Raw genomic sequence first — 16,561 nt, forward strand, 5'->3', positions numbered from 1 at the left:
TGGTTGATTTGCTAACACTTTACCGACGGACAAAGAGTGAAGGAATGGGAATGGAAAATGATGGAGGAAGGAAGGAAAAACAAGTGCAAAATATTGTGTATTACCTAAAAAGCAAAAAAAAAACACATAAGTGATCAGAAAATCTTCTTTGTCTTAAACGGTTGCGCGAAACAGAATAGGAGGTGAAAACGCTGGTTGTGTGTACTTGTAGACTTATGCTTGTTGGGTTCGTAAGGTACTTGAAGGATAGAGAGAAATAGTAAAATTAATGCTTTCACTTTCCGTACACAAGCTTACCTAAAGTATCGGTTGTTTGATTTTGATCTGTGCGTGTTGTGTATTTCTTCTTAATTTTTTTGTTTTGGGTCTCAAAGAACGGACTGTTACGATATTTTGGTTGGAATGTAAGGAGAAACGAAAATTACCCATATACTTGTACTTGTGTGTACTTGTAGACTTATGCTTGTTGGGTTCGTAAGGTACTTGAAGGATAGAGAGAAATAGTAAAATTAATGCTTTCACTTTCCGTACACAAGCTTACCTAAAGTATCGGTTGTTTGATTTTGATCTGTGCGTGTTGTGTATTTCTTCTTAATTTTTTTGTTTTGGGTCTCAAAGAACGGACTGTTACGATATTTTGGTTGGAATGTAAGGAGAAACGAAAATTACCCATATCCCATGCGCTAGTATAACAGTTTCATAGTATTAGTTAACTTCGCAATAATTATTACCCACTAGAAAGGATGGATGAAACAGGAAGCGATGTAGAAATAGTTTGTTCACCTAAGGTCCGAAAGTCTCGAACATATGGTGCGCCGATTGCTACAATTGATTTATCAAGTATTAACCCTGTACCAGAAAAAAAGCAATGTTCGCAAATTTGGTGTCCCTTCTTCTCGAAGTCAAAGCATGTAAAGGAAGGGATCCACGCAAGTGAGACAGCAAAAACAAAACAAGCAAAATAAGACGGAAAAAACGGAACAAAGGGCAATAGCGCTCAGGTTAAATGTTAGCATCCAGAGAGAAAACAGTGCCGTTTTACAGTGAACACCATCTATGTGCATCTTAAATAGATTTGTAAGTATCAGTCAAACTCCCTCATGATAACAACACAAACAAACACACAAAACAAGAAAAACAAACAAACAAAAAAATGCAACGAACTATCATTTGGTGGTGCCCGCAGTCAGTGATAATAAAAAACATCCTACAATAAAGGAAGTAACAAGGCAAAAAACCTGCTGTAAATATCGAGAATTAAAAGGAAGAACAGTTAGTTAAGCGCACCCGCTGGTGGTGTGCACCTATATTCAAACAAATAGGAAACAAAATGGGGTTGGGGAAAGTACAGTTAAAGGACATTTTCACATCACTCCAATTAAGCTAAGGCCTAACTGTGCCGGTTAGGCTGGTGACAAAGCTCCATCGTACGGTTTTTTCGGTTTTCGTTCGGTTTTCCCAAAGTTAAGTGGGATTTGACAGATGGCCAAGGCTTAAGATTTCTGTCGTAAGATGGAAACATTTTTTTTTTGTTTCCATCTTACGACGACCAACTCTCAAATCTCATACAAAATTTGAAGAACCGTACGACGAAAAAACCGTACGATGCAGCTGTGCCACCAGCGTTAGAGTTCTGTTTTTGCTCTGTTGTGTTGGTTTTTGATAACGGTTAACAGAGGATGATTTTAATCAGAATTTCTCCCCATTTCTAACCCGAATGTTGCAGCGTACAGGGATAGCGTAGCTATTATTTAACATCACTACACCATCTACTATTTACAACTACTATTAATATTCCTACTAGCCTACAACAGGTTACAACACTACACACTGGTACTACCACTGCAATAGTATTTTAACCGTTTCCGTGCTTTAGACCGTGGTGTATTCCAGAAAAAGTTGACAAAACGTTTAGATTTTCCTTTTTTTTGCGTGTTGTTTACGCGTCACAAAATTAGCAGAATGTCATATACGTGTGCATCGAACTGTTCAGATTAATATGTAACATGTTTTTGTTCATTTTTTACACCACCATCCCAGACCATGACGGTGTGGTGGATACAGGGTAAAACAAAATGAAAGTGGCGAATTGGTTCACCATTTTCCCCCCGTTTTACCCACTTTTTCCGATTACTTTTCCGCTGATAAAATGTAAATTCTCACGATCTTACATTAAATGCATTTGTGTTATTGTTCTTTTCTGTGTGCTAGGGAGTTTCTATAGATTAAATTAGTAGAATTTTAACGCAAAGCAGTAACAAAACAAATCTAAAACGCAAAAAACCTCTCGCAAACCGAGAACATTTTCTTCCCTAAACGATATTAATACCAGTTTTTCTCGTTGTCACGATGAAATATACTGCTGAAATGAAATTTGCAAACGTAATACATATACACATAAATATATGTACATTTTCCCTCACACTTGCTCACGATCAACCAACCACGCAACAAAAAACTAATAACCTCATAAAAAGTATGGTACGCGCATTTTCTTCACCATATTTCTCTCTCTCCCCATACAATAATAACCTTGCCTTCAATAACCCCCGACAGAAAGGACCCACATCCCGTTGTCGCCAGCACACTCGTGTGTGTATTGTGTGTGTGTGGCTGTGTGATCTAATTTTGCGCAGAACTTGTATACGAAAGGACAGCAAAACTGCAAGCCCTCTCTGCGCGTGTTTAGGCAGAGACACACGCACACGCACACAGCACACGTGCAAGGCAAACGGGGACATGCAGTTCACTTAACGCAAATGCTAGCAAACTAATATTATCCATTACCTTCTTAACTCGTACACAACGATTAAAACGAATCAGTCAGTTAGTTTTGCATCCGAATAATAAAAACATAGATCAATTTTGCGAACAACTACACCCATGCGCGACCTGGCCATGGGCACGGATAACTTGTACTAACAGAACAACAGTTTGATCATACAAGCTTTTTAAAAAAAGTCAATTCTCACTATTGTAAAATGGTTATGAAATAAAATATAGCAACGTTTCTGAGAAAATTTCATACCGCGGATAGTGGTTTTGCATTGTAGTGTTTTCTTTATGTCTGTTAAGTTTTAGTTTTTTTTACATCCAGATATGGAGCAAAGAAGTTGACTGCCGCCGACCCCCACTACACTACAATTAGACGGAAAAAGCGTAGACTTTATAGACGCCTCCTTAGCACGGACTTAACAACTAACTTTTACCCAAAAAAAAAAAACCCCTGCTACGATGCAAATCCACCGGTCCAATGAGTATCATCACTTTACCAGAGGTGTTATATCAAAGCAGGCGTGTTTTTAAGAGAATAAGAAGTGAGCATCGCCCGAATCTCGGTGAACGAAATCCGTGCTGAGGACGACAACGCTAGACCGTAAGTGGTATTGAGGAATTCTACAGCAGACCAAGACGGTAAGTAAGCAATATATATATATATATATATATTGCCAATATATATAATATAATATAATATATATAATATATAATATTCCAATATATATATATGATGTGCGGGCTAAATTTGACACCTGGCCTTTGGGCTTATATCTCAGGGTTGAGTTGACGTATCGAAATGATTGATATGTCATTCGATTGCTAAAAGTTGTAAATTGTAAATTTGAATTAAAAAATATAACTTGCAGCTAAGATAATCGCCCTCAGCGCGGATTCCTTACATCGCGGTTCGATTCGACGCTCACATCCAAATTAGTGCTTTACCTCATAAAAATCACACCGGCTATGATTCGAAACCTAGAACAGAATGATGAAGTATTCATTCTACCGGTGGTTTTATATTGAATCATGATCCTTCTGCGAGCTCTACTAATGGAAAGCGGACCGGTTGTCGAATCGATAACGGCCTCGATCTTCACACGGCAGGATCGTTCAAATCCCATCCAGACCACTTTCCCATACGCAGGACTGATTACCCTGCTACGGGTTAAAGCTAGTCACAGAAAGCCAGAAATGGCAGGCCGAGACCTCTCGAGGTTGTAGTGCCAAGGAAGAAGAAGACTTCCATTTGAATGCTCGCAGCGTTCGAATCTCGTGGAGTGTTGTCTATGCTGAGGGCGATTTTTTTCTCTTTCCTTCGGAATCGTCAACATGGTCAAACTAACGTAACGTTAACCTTCAACCCAGGGGCTCATTAATCCGATAACAATTCCAATCAAGTTGACCTAGATCAACACCGCATTAAATCCTAACCAACATCCTAACACGGTGTTTCTCTAATCGAAACTTTACTCACCTTCCAACCGATGTTCAAGTTCAAGTTCAGCCATATCAAATATTATTAATGAACGCGCGTACACAGTGAACCAGAGCGGGATGTAACATCGATTATTGTTGTGGTAAACGAGTTTCGGTTGAGATTGAAGCATGCAGCAAACATATCGGACGGACCAGACATTTAGATACAAAAAGACAGATAACTAACACGTGCTTAGCCATATAGTTTACACATTTTATTATCACTTTCACTTCGATAAACATGTACGAGATATATTTTGTATATAAATGTGTGATAGTGGGGAAATGGGGATTAAAGGAATGGACACTGGAGAGGGAGAGTTGATGAAATGGTGTTGTAAGTTTGGACATTAATTATTTTTGTTTTGTTTTTCTTACTTTTCCGCATTTTGTTTTATATGGAACGAGAGCAGAGAACATAGTTCCACGAAGACAATTTATGATTCTGTGAAGGCCGTGAAATCTTTTTAACCAACCTTAATCTCACTACAACATCAATAGTGCTTAATTTATTTAATTTTTGTTTTGCTTTTTGAGTGAACAGCTTTGCTTGCGGATGTGTGTGAATATGTGTTGTTTTTCTTCACTTCTGAAGTCAACAAGTGCTGATGTGTTATACACAGAAAACTGCTTGCCGTTCAAAGGTGAAAGTAAATTCTACGGTTATTAAACAAAAACCACCAAGACATACAAAAAAAGTTTAAAAACAATTATAACAATCCAGAGTCCTAACACCGCCACAAGAGAGGCCCATAGAGTAACACCACAAGGAGGAAATCATGACAACAAACAAAACAAAAACACGCAGACACGGCAGGGTTCAAGGTCCTTACAACTTCGGCCATGTGTACACTGACGGGACGGCTGATTTGTAGCTCGCGTCATACATCTGGGCGCGCACGAACGCCTCCTTGTCTTCCGGTTCCGGTTTCGTGCAGGCCAATCCTTCTGCGTACGCATAATCCATGATGTGTGTGGCGATCTTGATCGAGCAGTCCTTGATGTTTTCCAGCGGCGGATACAGACTGCCCCGAGCCAGATCTTCGTCTGTGACGATTTCGGCCAACCGCTGCGCGGACAACAGGAATATCTCCTCCGGAATGGTGGACGCACCGGCACACAGCACTCCAAGCGCTACACCTGGGAAGATATACGAATTGTTGCCCTGGCCCGGGTAGAACGTCTTGTCGCCGAACGTAACCGGAGCAAACGGAGAGCCGGACGCAAATACGGCCCGTCCGTCCGTGTGTTCGTACGCCTGTTCCGCGGTACATTCGGCTTTGCTGGTTGGATTCGAGAGGGCGAAAATAACGGGCCGTTCGTTGTTGGACGCCATCGTGCGCAACACTTCCGGCGTGAACGCACCAGCAATGGCAGCTGCACCGATCAGGATGGTTGGCTTCAGCTCTCTGACGGCTTCCACCAGCGTATCGACTGGTGCGTGCTCGTGCGCAAAGTGATGCTTGTGGCCACTAATTCCACCGGCAGGACGGTCCTTCACAATCAGTCCTTTACTGTCGACAAGCCAGATACGTTGGCGGGCCTCTTCCTCACTCAATCCGTCACGCTTCATCGCCATCACGCATAGTTCGGCAATGCCTAGCGCAGCCTCACCTGCACCTTGGAACAGTACACGGTTCTCTGCCAGCTTCGTGCGAGTGATTCGCAATGAGGCAAGCAGTCCAGCTACTGCTACCGACGCCGTACCCTGGATGTCGTCGTTGAACGTACAGTAATCGTTTCGATACTGGTCCAGAAATCGAAACGCGTTCGAGTTGGCAAAGTCCTCGAACTGGATCAGACAGTTGCGACCGAACCGACGTACGGCCGCCTCCATAAACTCCTGTACGAATTCATCGTACGCCGAGCCGGTGACACGACGGTGCCGCAGCCCCACGTACAGCGGATCGTCCAAGATGCTCTGCGTGTTGGTACCGACGTCCAGCGTCACCGGCAGGCACTGGCTCGGCTTGATCCCGGCGAGTGCCGTGTAGAGGGCCAACTTGCCCACCGGTATACCCATTCCGTTCGCGCCGAGATCTCCGAGCCCAAGTATGCGCTCACCATCCGTTACCACGATCGCGCGCACGTCGCTTTCTGGCCAATTTTTTAACACCTCGTACACGTGCCCCTTGTCGTTGATCGTGATGTACATGCCCTTCGGTTGCTGGAAAATCAGGCTGTACTTCTGGCACGCGAGCCCAACCGTTGGTGTGTACACGAGCGGCATCATTTCGCCGATGTTAGACGCCAACACGCGGTAGAACAGACGCTCATTTCGATCCAGCAGACCCATCAGGTAGATGTACTTGTTAAGCGGATCGTTATAGTGCTTCAGCAGCTCCATCGAGTGCTTCACCTGGTCCTCCTCCGTGCGGACGACCGCCGGCATCAGTCCGTGGATGCCCAGCACCTGTCGCTCCTCGATGCTGAAGGACAGACCCTGCAAGGTAGGTAAAAGGGAAAGTTACGAAATTGAGGTCATAACCGTTCACCAAAACATCCAATCGACTATTACTAATTTAATCGAACGATTTTTGTACTACATCCAGACAAGAGATATTCCTCTTTAATGGAGAGATGCTTAATTGAGTGTCATCCACAGTAATCTTATCTGTGGTGGTATGCGGGGTGGAATAAACAAGATGATTATCTGCACGAAAAAAGCTTTCTGTCGCAAAAGTAGTTTAAGACAACGTCCTACAACAATTTCGTCATCCTCCATTCAATTGTCAAACGGCATTAAACATTCCTTCATCATATACCGGGATGCGACAATGACACCATCACAGATAATATGAGCATCCTAATGGCACCGACGTGCAACGTGACTATTATCGATTAGATTTGGAACAAGAATGAATGAAAAGAAGGTACCCATTTACTCATTTGAAAATAATCACAAAGATCCACTCGGTGGGGAAGGCCACTTACCCAACCTGCTGAAAAAACCCAGATTTTAACTAGACATGAACTGCGAAATAGCTCAGCATAAGCTGAACTGATCCATTCAATGCTAGAGCATAGCACGCCCTCGGTTTCGCTAGCCCCTCGGGGATGGATTGCGCGATGACGCGCAGGTGGTTCCACAATTTCCGTACAGATGCACGTGATGTGGAACGCAACGCATAGGATCAGCTGTTCAGCCTTGTGTGTATATGTGCGCTTGAATGCTGCTCTAGTAATCCAAGGGCATACGCAGCAGCTATAGATTTGTCAATGATTCATCGTCCGCCACGATGGCTGTGACCCATTTCATCATCCTACGGAGCGGGTAGTACGTGAATATAGGCCAGAAATGAAATGGAAAGCCCGATGGTGTTTTAGAATTCTTCGAATGAGGCCTACGTTTCAGGCTTCATGATTGGAAAGTTAAATGTGGTTTTCCAGGAAAATATAATTGACACCTGACATAACCAAACAGAGCATGAGACGCGTTTTTGCTACCATAATAATTTCACTGCCAATCCACACCGTAGAAACATTTTTTTGTGGTCGATTACTAACGTGTGTCCTGTTTTTATGCCACTACTGCACCTCTATCAGCCATTGAAACATCCCCGGGAACATCTTGGCTATTTGCGTCAAACAAGCTTTAACTATTCGTTCTGGACTGCCATTAAGCAGGGTCAGAAACGCATACTCTCAAGACAAACGTCCGATTCGCGTAATTGAACCAGCCATTCATACATCGGACAAGTAAAGGACGCGACGCGATTCTTGGCGGGGGGAATATGCTTTTTTGCGTCCGCGTGAGAGTGTGAGACAAACGGCCGTTGGTTGGCATTGCGGACGGTTGGCTTGAATGGCGTGTAGACCTCACTTGACCGCCGTGTGTCACTTTCAGGTCAAATGGAAATATCGCGCCAACAGACGGAAAGCTTCAAGAGGGGGAGAGTTGACACTGAAACCGTGTGTGTGTTTTTCGCAAGCTATTTGGGACGAATCGTAACCATAACATGCGGCTACGATAAAACAATCCATCTCAAGTGTTTGATCATTGTTATGACCTTTAACAGAGAGAAAGGTCACCCGCGCGGTTGGGTTTCCACTCAATGGACACAGCTTGCACCTTCAGCTACAGGAAAGGATGCACACCGACAGGAAAGTGCACTGAATACATTTCCTCTCTACCATTTGATTCCACTATAAATAAACGAAAAAAAAAACTACCATTTGATCCCTTCTGCCCATGCCTCTGCAGCACAGCTGTTGTGCGGGAAAAAACAAGAAAAAGTCAGAAATCAATGGCGAATCAAACAAACTATGATGACAGCGCGATTTCGCGACAGATGCAATCGCAAATGACCACGCTGCGGAAAATGTGGGAAGGGGGAGAGGTGAATGTGCTTGGAAGCTGGGAGTGGTGAGCATAGCACCGCCTGGCACATCCCACGTTTTATCACACTTATCCGCGAACTAGCAACGCACACACACGCACAACAATAATAACAATAACAGACAGCCGACAGAGAGAATGTTTTGTCTTATTCGCGCGCAGGCGCACTCGCGTAACGTTACCTTATTGAACTTTCCATTCCGGAGTCGATCGAAGCCAGCAATTGAACCTGCAATTTCGCCGTCGGATTCAGCGGGCCACTGCCCAAGACGGTCACGGTTGAACGATGCGCTCATGGTGTTGCTGCTGGTAGTGTTGTTGGTTGCTGCGGTCAGTCCTGCTGCTGCTATCGTCCGGTTGCTGGTGTCACCGATGGCTCCTGGTTGCGTCGTCTGTGTCGGCACTTCGTTTGCTTCGGCGCGGTCCGGCACACGGGAAGGCTCCTGCTGTCGCTGGGACTGTTGTTGTTTCACGCTCTGCAGCTCATTACCTACTGTGCGATGCCGTGGTGCTGTGGACGGTTTTTCCTTCGCCTGCTTCGCTTTGCTATCCATTTCAGGCTGACGTCTACTGCTGTCATCGTTTGCACGTTTGTGAGAAGGGGAGACCGAAAATATTAGATGAGCATAAGTAAAAGGGTGTCAGGGAGCAACTGAAAATCGATACGACCTCTGAGCTGATTAGAACCATACAATTGAAAGCAATTAACCTGCCTTGCCTTATACAACTTACGATGTCTTTTTTGATGAACCAATTTTGTTGTTGTTATTGTTTTAAAAAGCTTTCCGCCAGTAAAATGAAACCCTTAAAGTTGCAACAAAACCCATAAAAAATAGCGAACGCAAAATGTTATTTTTAAAACCCACCCGCCAAGTGGATAACACCCTTACGCAAGTTTTTTTTTTCTTTCCACCACCCAGCCCATATGCTCATGTGCGGTGTGTTAGCTTGGTGTAGTTATTATCGGCGGATAGTACCATACATTCGCAACCCCGAGACGCACACGCAGACTGCCGTCCAACGCACACCACCACCAGCGTCCGATGGCATCAGATGATCCAAGTCACACACGCGTTAGGTGCGCAAACAATGTTGCTTTCTTATGCTTCGTTTTTTGGCGTGCTGTTTCGATCCTCCGGTACTGTTGTCCCAAACGAACGCCGCACTACACCGCAATGATCTGATGTTTCTTAAGTGCGTTGCGGTGAGATAGTGTTGGGAATTACTGGAATAGTTAATGGGTCTGAACAGGGAGCATGGAACATGGGGACGATACCGCCGTGACTTGTCACTTTAGAATCAGTCAGTCAGAAGTTTTTCGGAAAACCGCATACATCCGCTTATCTTTCGTGGTTTTTTACACGCCGTTCGCACACATACGCTCAACCATGCAAAGGGTGTTCCCGGAGGTATGCGAAAATGAATTCTACTGAGCTTGTTTGGCTTTCCGCTTGGTAAGTGCTCGACACTTGGCTTTGTTGATGGCTTACGCAATTTTCCCCATCGATAAAAGCATACCAAATGGACGTAAACAATATGGGGGTGCGTTTTTGTCCCACTCGTCCTACCGACGTCAACTCGCAAAGCGGAATTGATTAAAGTTTGACGCTTTTGGTACCTGGTCGTTTGTTGCTATTTATGGTTAAATTGATAATAACACGAAAGATACGTTACTTATTTATTCATTTAAATTCAAATGTGCAACCATGTACATCTTCTGATCGCATGATCTTCTGCTCATAATATCCTCCTTCTCTTCCTGTTTAATGCCCTAATTATCTTTGAATATGTTTTTTTCTTATTTGTTTTGACTTGGTTTTAGCGCTTCTTTACAGCGTCTGCCGGAAAGTCTGGTTGGTTGTGCAATTTTTTGGCTGGCTTTTGCTGCTCAGCTCAAACCTGCAACAACGGTTGGCGCAATCCGTCGAGCCGATGTAACCAAGGTTCAGCCTGGCGTGATGGTGATTGCTTTCGCTCTTATTTTTTCACAGCTTTTGAACTGCTGCGTCAGAGCCACCAGACCACAGCACAAGAAATAAACCGAAAAAAACTAACCCAAAAAACCCTTTTTCAAAAAAACACGTCATGATCACTAAAACTTCCATCGTATCCAAGGACGGTCCGGGTCGGTTAGTTTATCTAGACTTTTAGTCCATTAGACTTCATTCGTCTCTTGGGACCTTATCCGGATCGATCGGGAAAGGCAAACACATACACACAAATTTGACTTTTGTACGGCCCTTGCAAAGCCGCCCGTTTCGTAAAGGGTTCTCATGGTAATCAGGCGCACCACAACACTACATCTTCCCTATAACCTTACCTTTGAATTATTGAGTAGCCGTTGAACACGGTTGTTGCCATGACGGGTCGGTTTGATTAGCGAAGTCGGAAGGGAGCACTCTGATCTGATTTGCACACACCGTCGAAAACACGGGCACACGGACACACCACTGCAACGTGCACACACACGCACACGTGTTCACTTCAAACGCCAAACCTATCGGCGAAATCTCTTCTCCCGACCAGCGGTAGCACTGCAATGTGCCGGATCGCACGCTTCGTGGCTAATTTATTGCAACGATACCTAAAATCAGCTGATTATTAGCAGATCAGCCCCGTCAGAAAGCAGTTGATAAGCCAAGTGAAAACATTTCCACGGTCCCGGCAAGTGTCCGCGTCAAGTAAGGGCGGCATAGGCTGGGCTGGGCTGGGGCGGGCCCGTAGAGAACATCATCATGAACGGCGTTAGTGATCGTTCGTACTAGGTAAAGGCGTGGGGTCGCGCGATCGATCTATCTTTTCTCCCTCTCTATCTTTTTGGTTCCCTTCGTACAGGGTGCGGCGGTATTTTTTTGTGTGCTTAAACCTGAACTAAGATCGAACCAGCTCCTTGGTGTTCACCTTTTCTGACCGACGATGACCGAACGACTTCTGCTATGCCTTCCTATGCCTACCCGTCCTTACGTAAGGCGCGTGAATGTTTTGGAAAAAAGCGAAATGTGTAAAACACCTTTATACTTCCCTCGCGAATGTACCCCAATTCTGGAGTGCGCTTTTTCTAGGCTAGCCATTGTTAATTAACCAACCATTTCCAATTTTCTTAGTTTATTTTCTATGAGTCTAAGCATCATAGTCTCAATTCTACACTCGTGAAAGATAGTAAGTTCTGGAATGTTAATTACATATTATTCAAAATCTAACTCTTGGATGTTTCTACAAACGTTTTCTTCAATAATTATTTCCCAAATTTTTTGGTATTCTCCCAAGCGCAAACCGTCGATACCCAATAAAGCCACAATTCGCTATGATTTATTGCACACCGACCGTTGGACGGATTGCTCAAGATGCGCAAAATCCATGTCTTAATGGTTGCAAAAGCACAGTAACAAAGTGAAGAAAAGTTACAGTCTCACTCTATCTCTCCGTATCTCTGTCTATTCCTCACTTTTTACCTCAGCCGGTTGAATCATACATGTGACTCCATAATTTCACATCTTTGCGGTGCGGAAGACTCCATACACCAGCCATATGCTATGAATGGAACCCCCATTAAAATTGGGTGCTTCCAGTCGCGGTCAAAGTCACGGCTGTTTTGCACGTTGCGTTCGGTATGTGCAATCGGTTACACAAGCAACTTGGTTAGAAAACATACCAAGAGTCTTTTCCTTTCTGTTGTTACAGGTTTGTACGCCCAACGCTAGGAAAGCGTTGTTGTATATTCCGGTGGATAGGATTTTGTGGTTTTTCACAGTTTTGTTTATATTTCAAACAGATTTTTTTTTATTAGTGGTTTAATTTAACCGCAAGTGTCCACTGTGATAAAAATTCTCGAAAACCGTGGAAACCGTGAGATAATTTTAAGATAATGCCGTAGTTATTCCACTAGTTATTCAACGAGAAGAGTATTTTACGACACATTTATTCAGCTCCAGAAATGTAATCTTGTCTGGAATAAAAGCTGTTTATTTTGGTCAGGTTTATCATATTCTTGTAAAGCTTTTAACAAGCGCTTAAACAGCATGAATCATACTGTTTTCTTCTTATTTTTAGCATGAAGCCTTGACTTGATTTGATTCAAGTCAGGATGGTGTCAACGAAGGGTTGCTATAATAATGGTTCTTTCCACTTATGTAATTATAGTGTTTAATAGGCAAGAATAAGTTGCAATTAAAAATCTTATTATTTAAAATATGCATTTTAGACGCAATCTTGTAAAATACATTCAGGAAAAATGCAATTATTAGTCCACTGTTTGCGGTGGTGCGACGTATTTATTTACGACTTCTTTGCTGTAATCGTTGCGAAGATATGCACGGAGTATTCGAGCGCATTTGACTGTGATGGGTCCTCCTCTGCGACGCTTATTTTGATTCTATTCGTGCTCAAAAGCTGGAACCCCTTCAACGCCAGCCGATCATGTTCTGTTTTTGCGACAATACGCACACAATCAATAATTATTGGTTTTCCGATAGACACCTGTCGAACAAAAATAAATGTAATTTTAGCAATATTAAGAATGTTACAGTACAGTATTAATAAGAAGGAAAAATAGGTGAGGCACTACTATTGCTGTTGCATGCGGACTCGTAATAGACGCTCATTAAAATCATTCATTGAGTTGCATTGAGCTCACATACTACTGAACACTAAACTAGAGCAAGAGCCTTGTAACGGTTGCTATCACTCCGGGTTGCGACCGAGAGCATCACGCATTGGATCAAAAACCCTTTAACCTTCCCTACACGACCCGGCATACGCTAGGAAAAGTTTCTAGCACACCTCTATTGTTCCATGGACGAGACTCGAGTTGTCCTTCACAACGATCACCGTCTCCACGTACACCAGCGTTGACGTCTCCAAACATTTCCCCACCGTTGTGTCAGAGGCTAGGATGAGAAACGTATGAATCATCAGCACCTTCTAATACCAAGCAAGCCAAGCATTGCCAAAGTCCTTCACAGTTCGACTGCAATCGCACACTATACCTCTTTCCACGCTGGAGCTACGTTCAACTTCCAGTTCCTGTTCCGGTGTCGGTACCAATGGTAGAGAGGTTACAGATGCAATAAAAACTATCAACAGCACCAAAGGCTTTCGGCCGTCTTGCAGCATCATTCCACGTGTACTAATGGATGGCATGGTGAAAAAAATACGTTGACTTAGAATTGTCTAGCTAAATGATGATCGTCTCGATGGTCGGACTAGTTATGTTATGACACAAGACACAACACTGGATGGATTGAAACGGCGCTGTGCGCTGACCGGTCGGCATTATCAAGCAGCCGAGTACCACGAGGTCACCGGACGAGTTCCATCTACGAGACTGGGTGCAGGTATTATTCAGTAACATGGAGCTCACACGTCCCGGGAACAAAGCTAACCCGATTAGAGTTGAGCTTTGCTACACCTAACCTCACATGATACGCGGGTGATCGGAATAGTTTACAATTTTAAGTTAAGTGTCTTGATGTTTAAACCGTGAGCGGTATCGAGGATTGTTGCAGCAGGCCAAGACCGCAAAGCGGTTGTAGCGCCTGATAAGTAAGTATGTAAGTCTTGATGTTACTACACGCTTTGTGCCATTTGGTTTTCATCAGCGGCCTTTGCATTCTTTGGATTATTACTCCTCAACTCCCTAAACGTATTGGATTAGGAAGTTTTGAATCTAATCAAAACTGTCGTGTCAGGCAAAATAATTTCAAAGCGTTGTGCACAATTCTCGTGTGGTTTGTCACACGATACGTTCCAACAGCATATACCCACTATCGATAGATCTATGCTAAGGTGTCATCAAGACACATACACATAGATCGGATCGTACGCTGGTGTTATTAGATCTCTACGATGCGTTATGTTTGTAGGTCACAGTGATCAGCGTGAAGAAGCTCCAGAGGCATGCAGTACGCAGACAGCTAGCTGTACACGGAATCTAATCATGCGTCCCGGAATGCCGCTTTATCAACAGCCAAGTAGGCAGAACACTGTTTTGGATCGCGTAGTTAGACTCTCGGACCACAGTACCAGCTACACCGTATTCCGCGAACGACGTCAACGACGACGGGGAAGATGAAGACACTACGGCGGCCGCTTAATGGTTACGTTGGTGCACTGTTGTGTTTTTCCTATTCGCTAGGTTAGTAACGATCAATAGCAAAATCGGTGTATCGTTGACATTGTTGTATATGGGAGAAATTTATAAACACAAATTAAACGAAGGTCGGTGGTTGCTGCCAATCGTCATCCATGTTTTTTTCTTAGTTTTGTATTGGTGAATAGCATTGCAACGTAATTTGCAAACGTGACGTTGGCATAAACTATTTACAAACACTCCGTAGTGTGACATTGTAGTGGCAAGATTTTCATATTTGGATTCCTCTTCTTCTTTTACTTCATTCTAGCCAGTTTCACTGATGGCGAAACGACAAACCATGACAACTCCACTGCTGCTCTTAGCTTTCCAGTATTTTTCCGGAGTCGCTTCAATCCCCGTACTTTGCAGAAAAATGAGCGGGTCATTTCAGCATTAGATGACACCGATGTACAATCGAGCATGAATGCAACTCAGCCATTGTCAACATTCTCTTGGAGCCATAAACACTCCGATGACAAACACCTAACGAATGCCGGTAACAACACTGTCGAGGGTATAAAACATCATCAATCAAATAATGTCGATCAACCGGTGACTGATTCTGCACCGGAGTTTCGGGACAGTGAATGTGGAATTCTTTTTCCGGGCGTGGACGGGTTTCCCTGGATAGCCGTTCTAGAGCATGGCGGACCACAGGCAAACGTCGCACTCAAGCGCACACTGAGCAAGGGCGTCCTGATCGATCGGCAGCACGTGCTCACAACAGTGTCGAGCGTCCATAATTCGCATCCAACCTGGGTAGTTACTAGTGTTCGACTAGGCGATACTCCAACACGCCGTCAAACCAACTTCACCCGCATTGGTAACCTTGCCCAGCGTACCAAAGGTACACAGCGGTACGAGATAGAAACAGTCTTTCTGCACGAAAAAAAGGACATCGCACTGATCCGTCTGGCGGATGGTGGCGTACGTCAGCTAACCGACTCGATTCGTCCAATATGTTTGCCCCGGGAAGACTATAGACTGGAGAATTTCAAGCTAACTTCACACGTTTGCCAACGGCGACTGGAGCCGACCGGTCGGGTCAGTCGTAGCAGGCTGCAACCGCTAGAGCTGGTCAACATTGACAACTGCAATGAACTGATGCGACCTTACGGAGCGCGACTGCCAGTGAAAAGCTTCTGCGCTCGGGAATCTGCCATTGATAATTGCACCGGAACGCTCGGTGGTCCTGCCATTGCTATCGTACGGGGCAAATATCACGTGCTCGGGCTACGCTCGTACATCCACACCGAGGTAGGTATTCACCCTCGGTGCATTAGCATAAAACGAGTTTTGGTTGGTTCTTATCTCTTCTGATAGCGGTTCAATCGACCATTTTCCGACCCATATAATTCTGAAATTCATGTAGGTTTATTAACGTTTGCATGGTATATACAGCGTATAGGATTATACAGGGTTTCAGCAATGAAATGTAGGACATGCCAGCGCAAGAACCTTAGCCATTTCTCAGTTAACTTGGTTGGAACTCTTACGAAACAAAGTTACACACAGTTTCAGTATGCTAATGCTCCTACAAACTCTTATTCTAGACCATGGTCGATGGATTGGACATCCCCAGCGTATACGTACGAGTCGGTGGACTACGCAAATGGATATCAGCAGTGATAAAGGCTATCAGCGAATGAGCTGACTTGTTATGATTACACTACCTGCAACACGGGTTATCAAACATGGGTAAGAAATGAATGACATTCACATGTGTACGCTTAGGTGTACGGGATCTGCCAATACTAACAATTCCTCATACTTACAAAAATATGGATGTTTACCGTACAAGACACAAAACCACAAAAACCAATATTACATCACTTGAA

The 16,561-nt window shown here is 44.0% G+C and overlaps 4 protein-coding genes across 5 annotated transcripts in view; 2 read left to right on the top strand and 2 right to left on the bottom strand.

Moving 5' to 3' along the window:
- The window catches only part of LOC118510623 (double-stranded RNA-specific editase Adar-like), a 136,954-nt gene extending 121,818 nt beyond the window's left edge, over positions 1 to 15,136 (top strand). Inside the window, exon 11 of the mRNA XM_036053381.1 lies at positions 14,992 to 15,136. Coding sequence (XP_035909274.1) covers positions 14,992 to 15,004 — 13 coding nt within the window. The 3' untranslated portion in view covers positions 15,005 to 15,136. The remainder of the gene's footprint in view (positions 1 to 14,991) is intronic.
- On the bottom strand, positions 4,448 to 11,162 carry LOC118511794 (NADP-dependent malic enzyme). Of its 2 annotated transcripts, none has more exons than XM_036055362.1 (3): positions 10,914 to 11,162; positions 8,776 to 9,166; positions 4,448 to 6,697 (listed from the first exon to the last, which is right to left on the bottom strand). In XM_036055362.1, exons 1-3 carry the CDS (start codon positions 10,952 to 10,954, stop codon positions 5,084 to 5,086), a joined length of 2,046 nt encoding a protein of 681 aa, XP_035911255.1. In that variant the 5' UTR covers positions 10,955 to 11,162; the 3' UTR covers positions 4,448 to 5,083. The 2 variants fall into 2 exon arrangements, with proteins under 2 accessions (XP_035911255.1, XP_035911338.1); XM_036055445.1 differs by having other exon boundaries at positions 8,776 to 9,163; positions 10,914 to 11,148.
- LOC118515414 lies at positions 12,753 to 14,155 on the bottom strand. Its single transcript, XM_036062025.1, has 3 exons — positions 13,579 to 14,155; positions 13,373 to 13,479; positions 12,753 to 13,069 (listed from the first exon to the last, which is right to left on the bottom strand). Exons 1-3 carry the CDS (start codon positions 13,730 to 13,732, stop codon positions 12,869 to 12,871), a joined length of 462 nt encoding a protein of 153 aa, XP_035917918.1. The 5' UTR covers positions 13,733 to 14,155; the 3' UTR covers positions 12,753 to 12,868.
- A 7-nt stretch (positions 15,137 to 15,143) lies between the features above and the next one.
- LOC118515562 (phenoloxidase-activating enzyme-like) lies at positions 15,144 to 16,372 on the top strand. The gene is made up of 2 exons (XM_036062036.1): positions 15,144 to 15,980; positions 16,277 to 16,372. Exons 1-2 carry the CDS (start codon positions 15,144 to 15,146, stop codon positions 16,370 to 16,372), a joined length of 933 nt encoding a protein of 310 aa, XP_035917929.1.
- Positions 16,373 to 16,561: the final 189 nt, after the last annotated feature.

The sequence above is a fragment of the Anopheles stephensi genome, chromosome X (assembly GCF_013141755.1).
Source record: "Anopheles stephensi strain Indian chromosome X, UCI_ANSTEP_V1.0, whole genome shotgun sequence".
Classification (NCBI taxonomy): domain Eukaryota; kingdom Metazoa; phylum Arthropoda; class Insecta; order Diptera; family Culicidae; genus Anopheles; species Anopheles stephensi.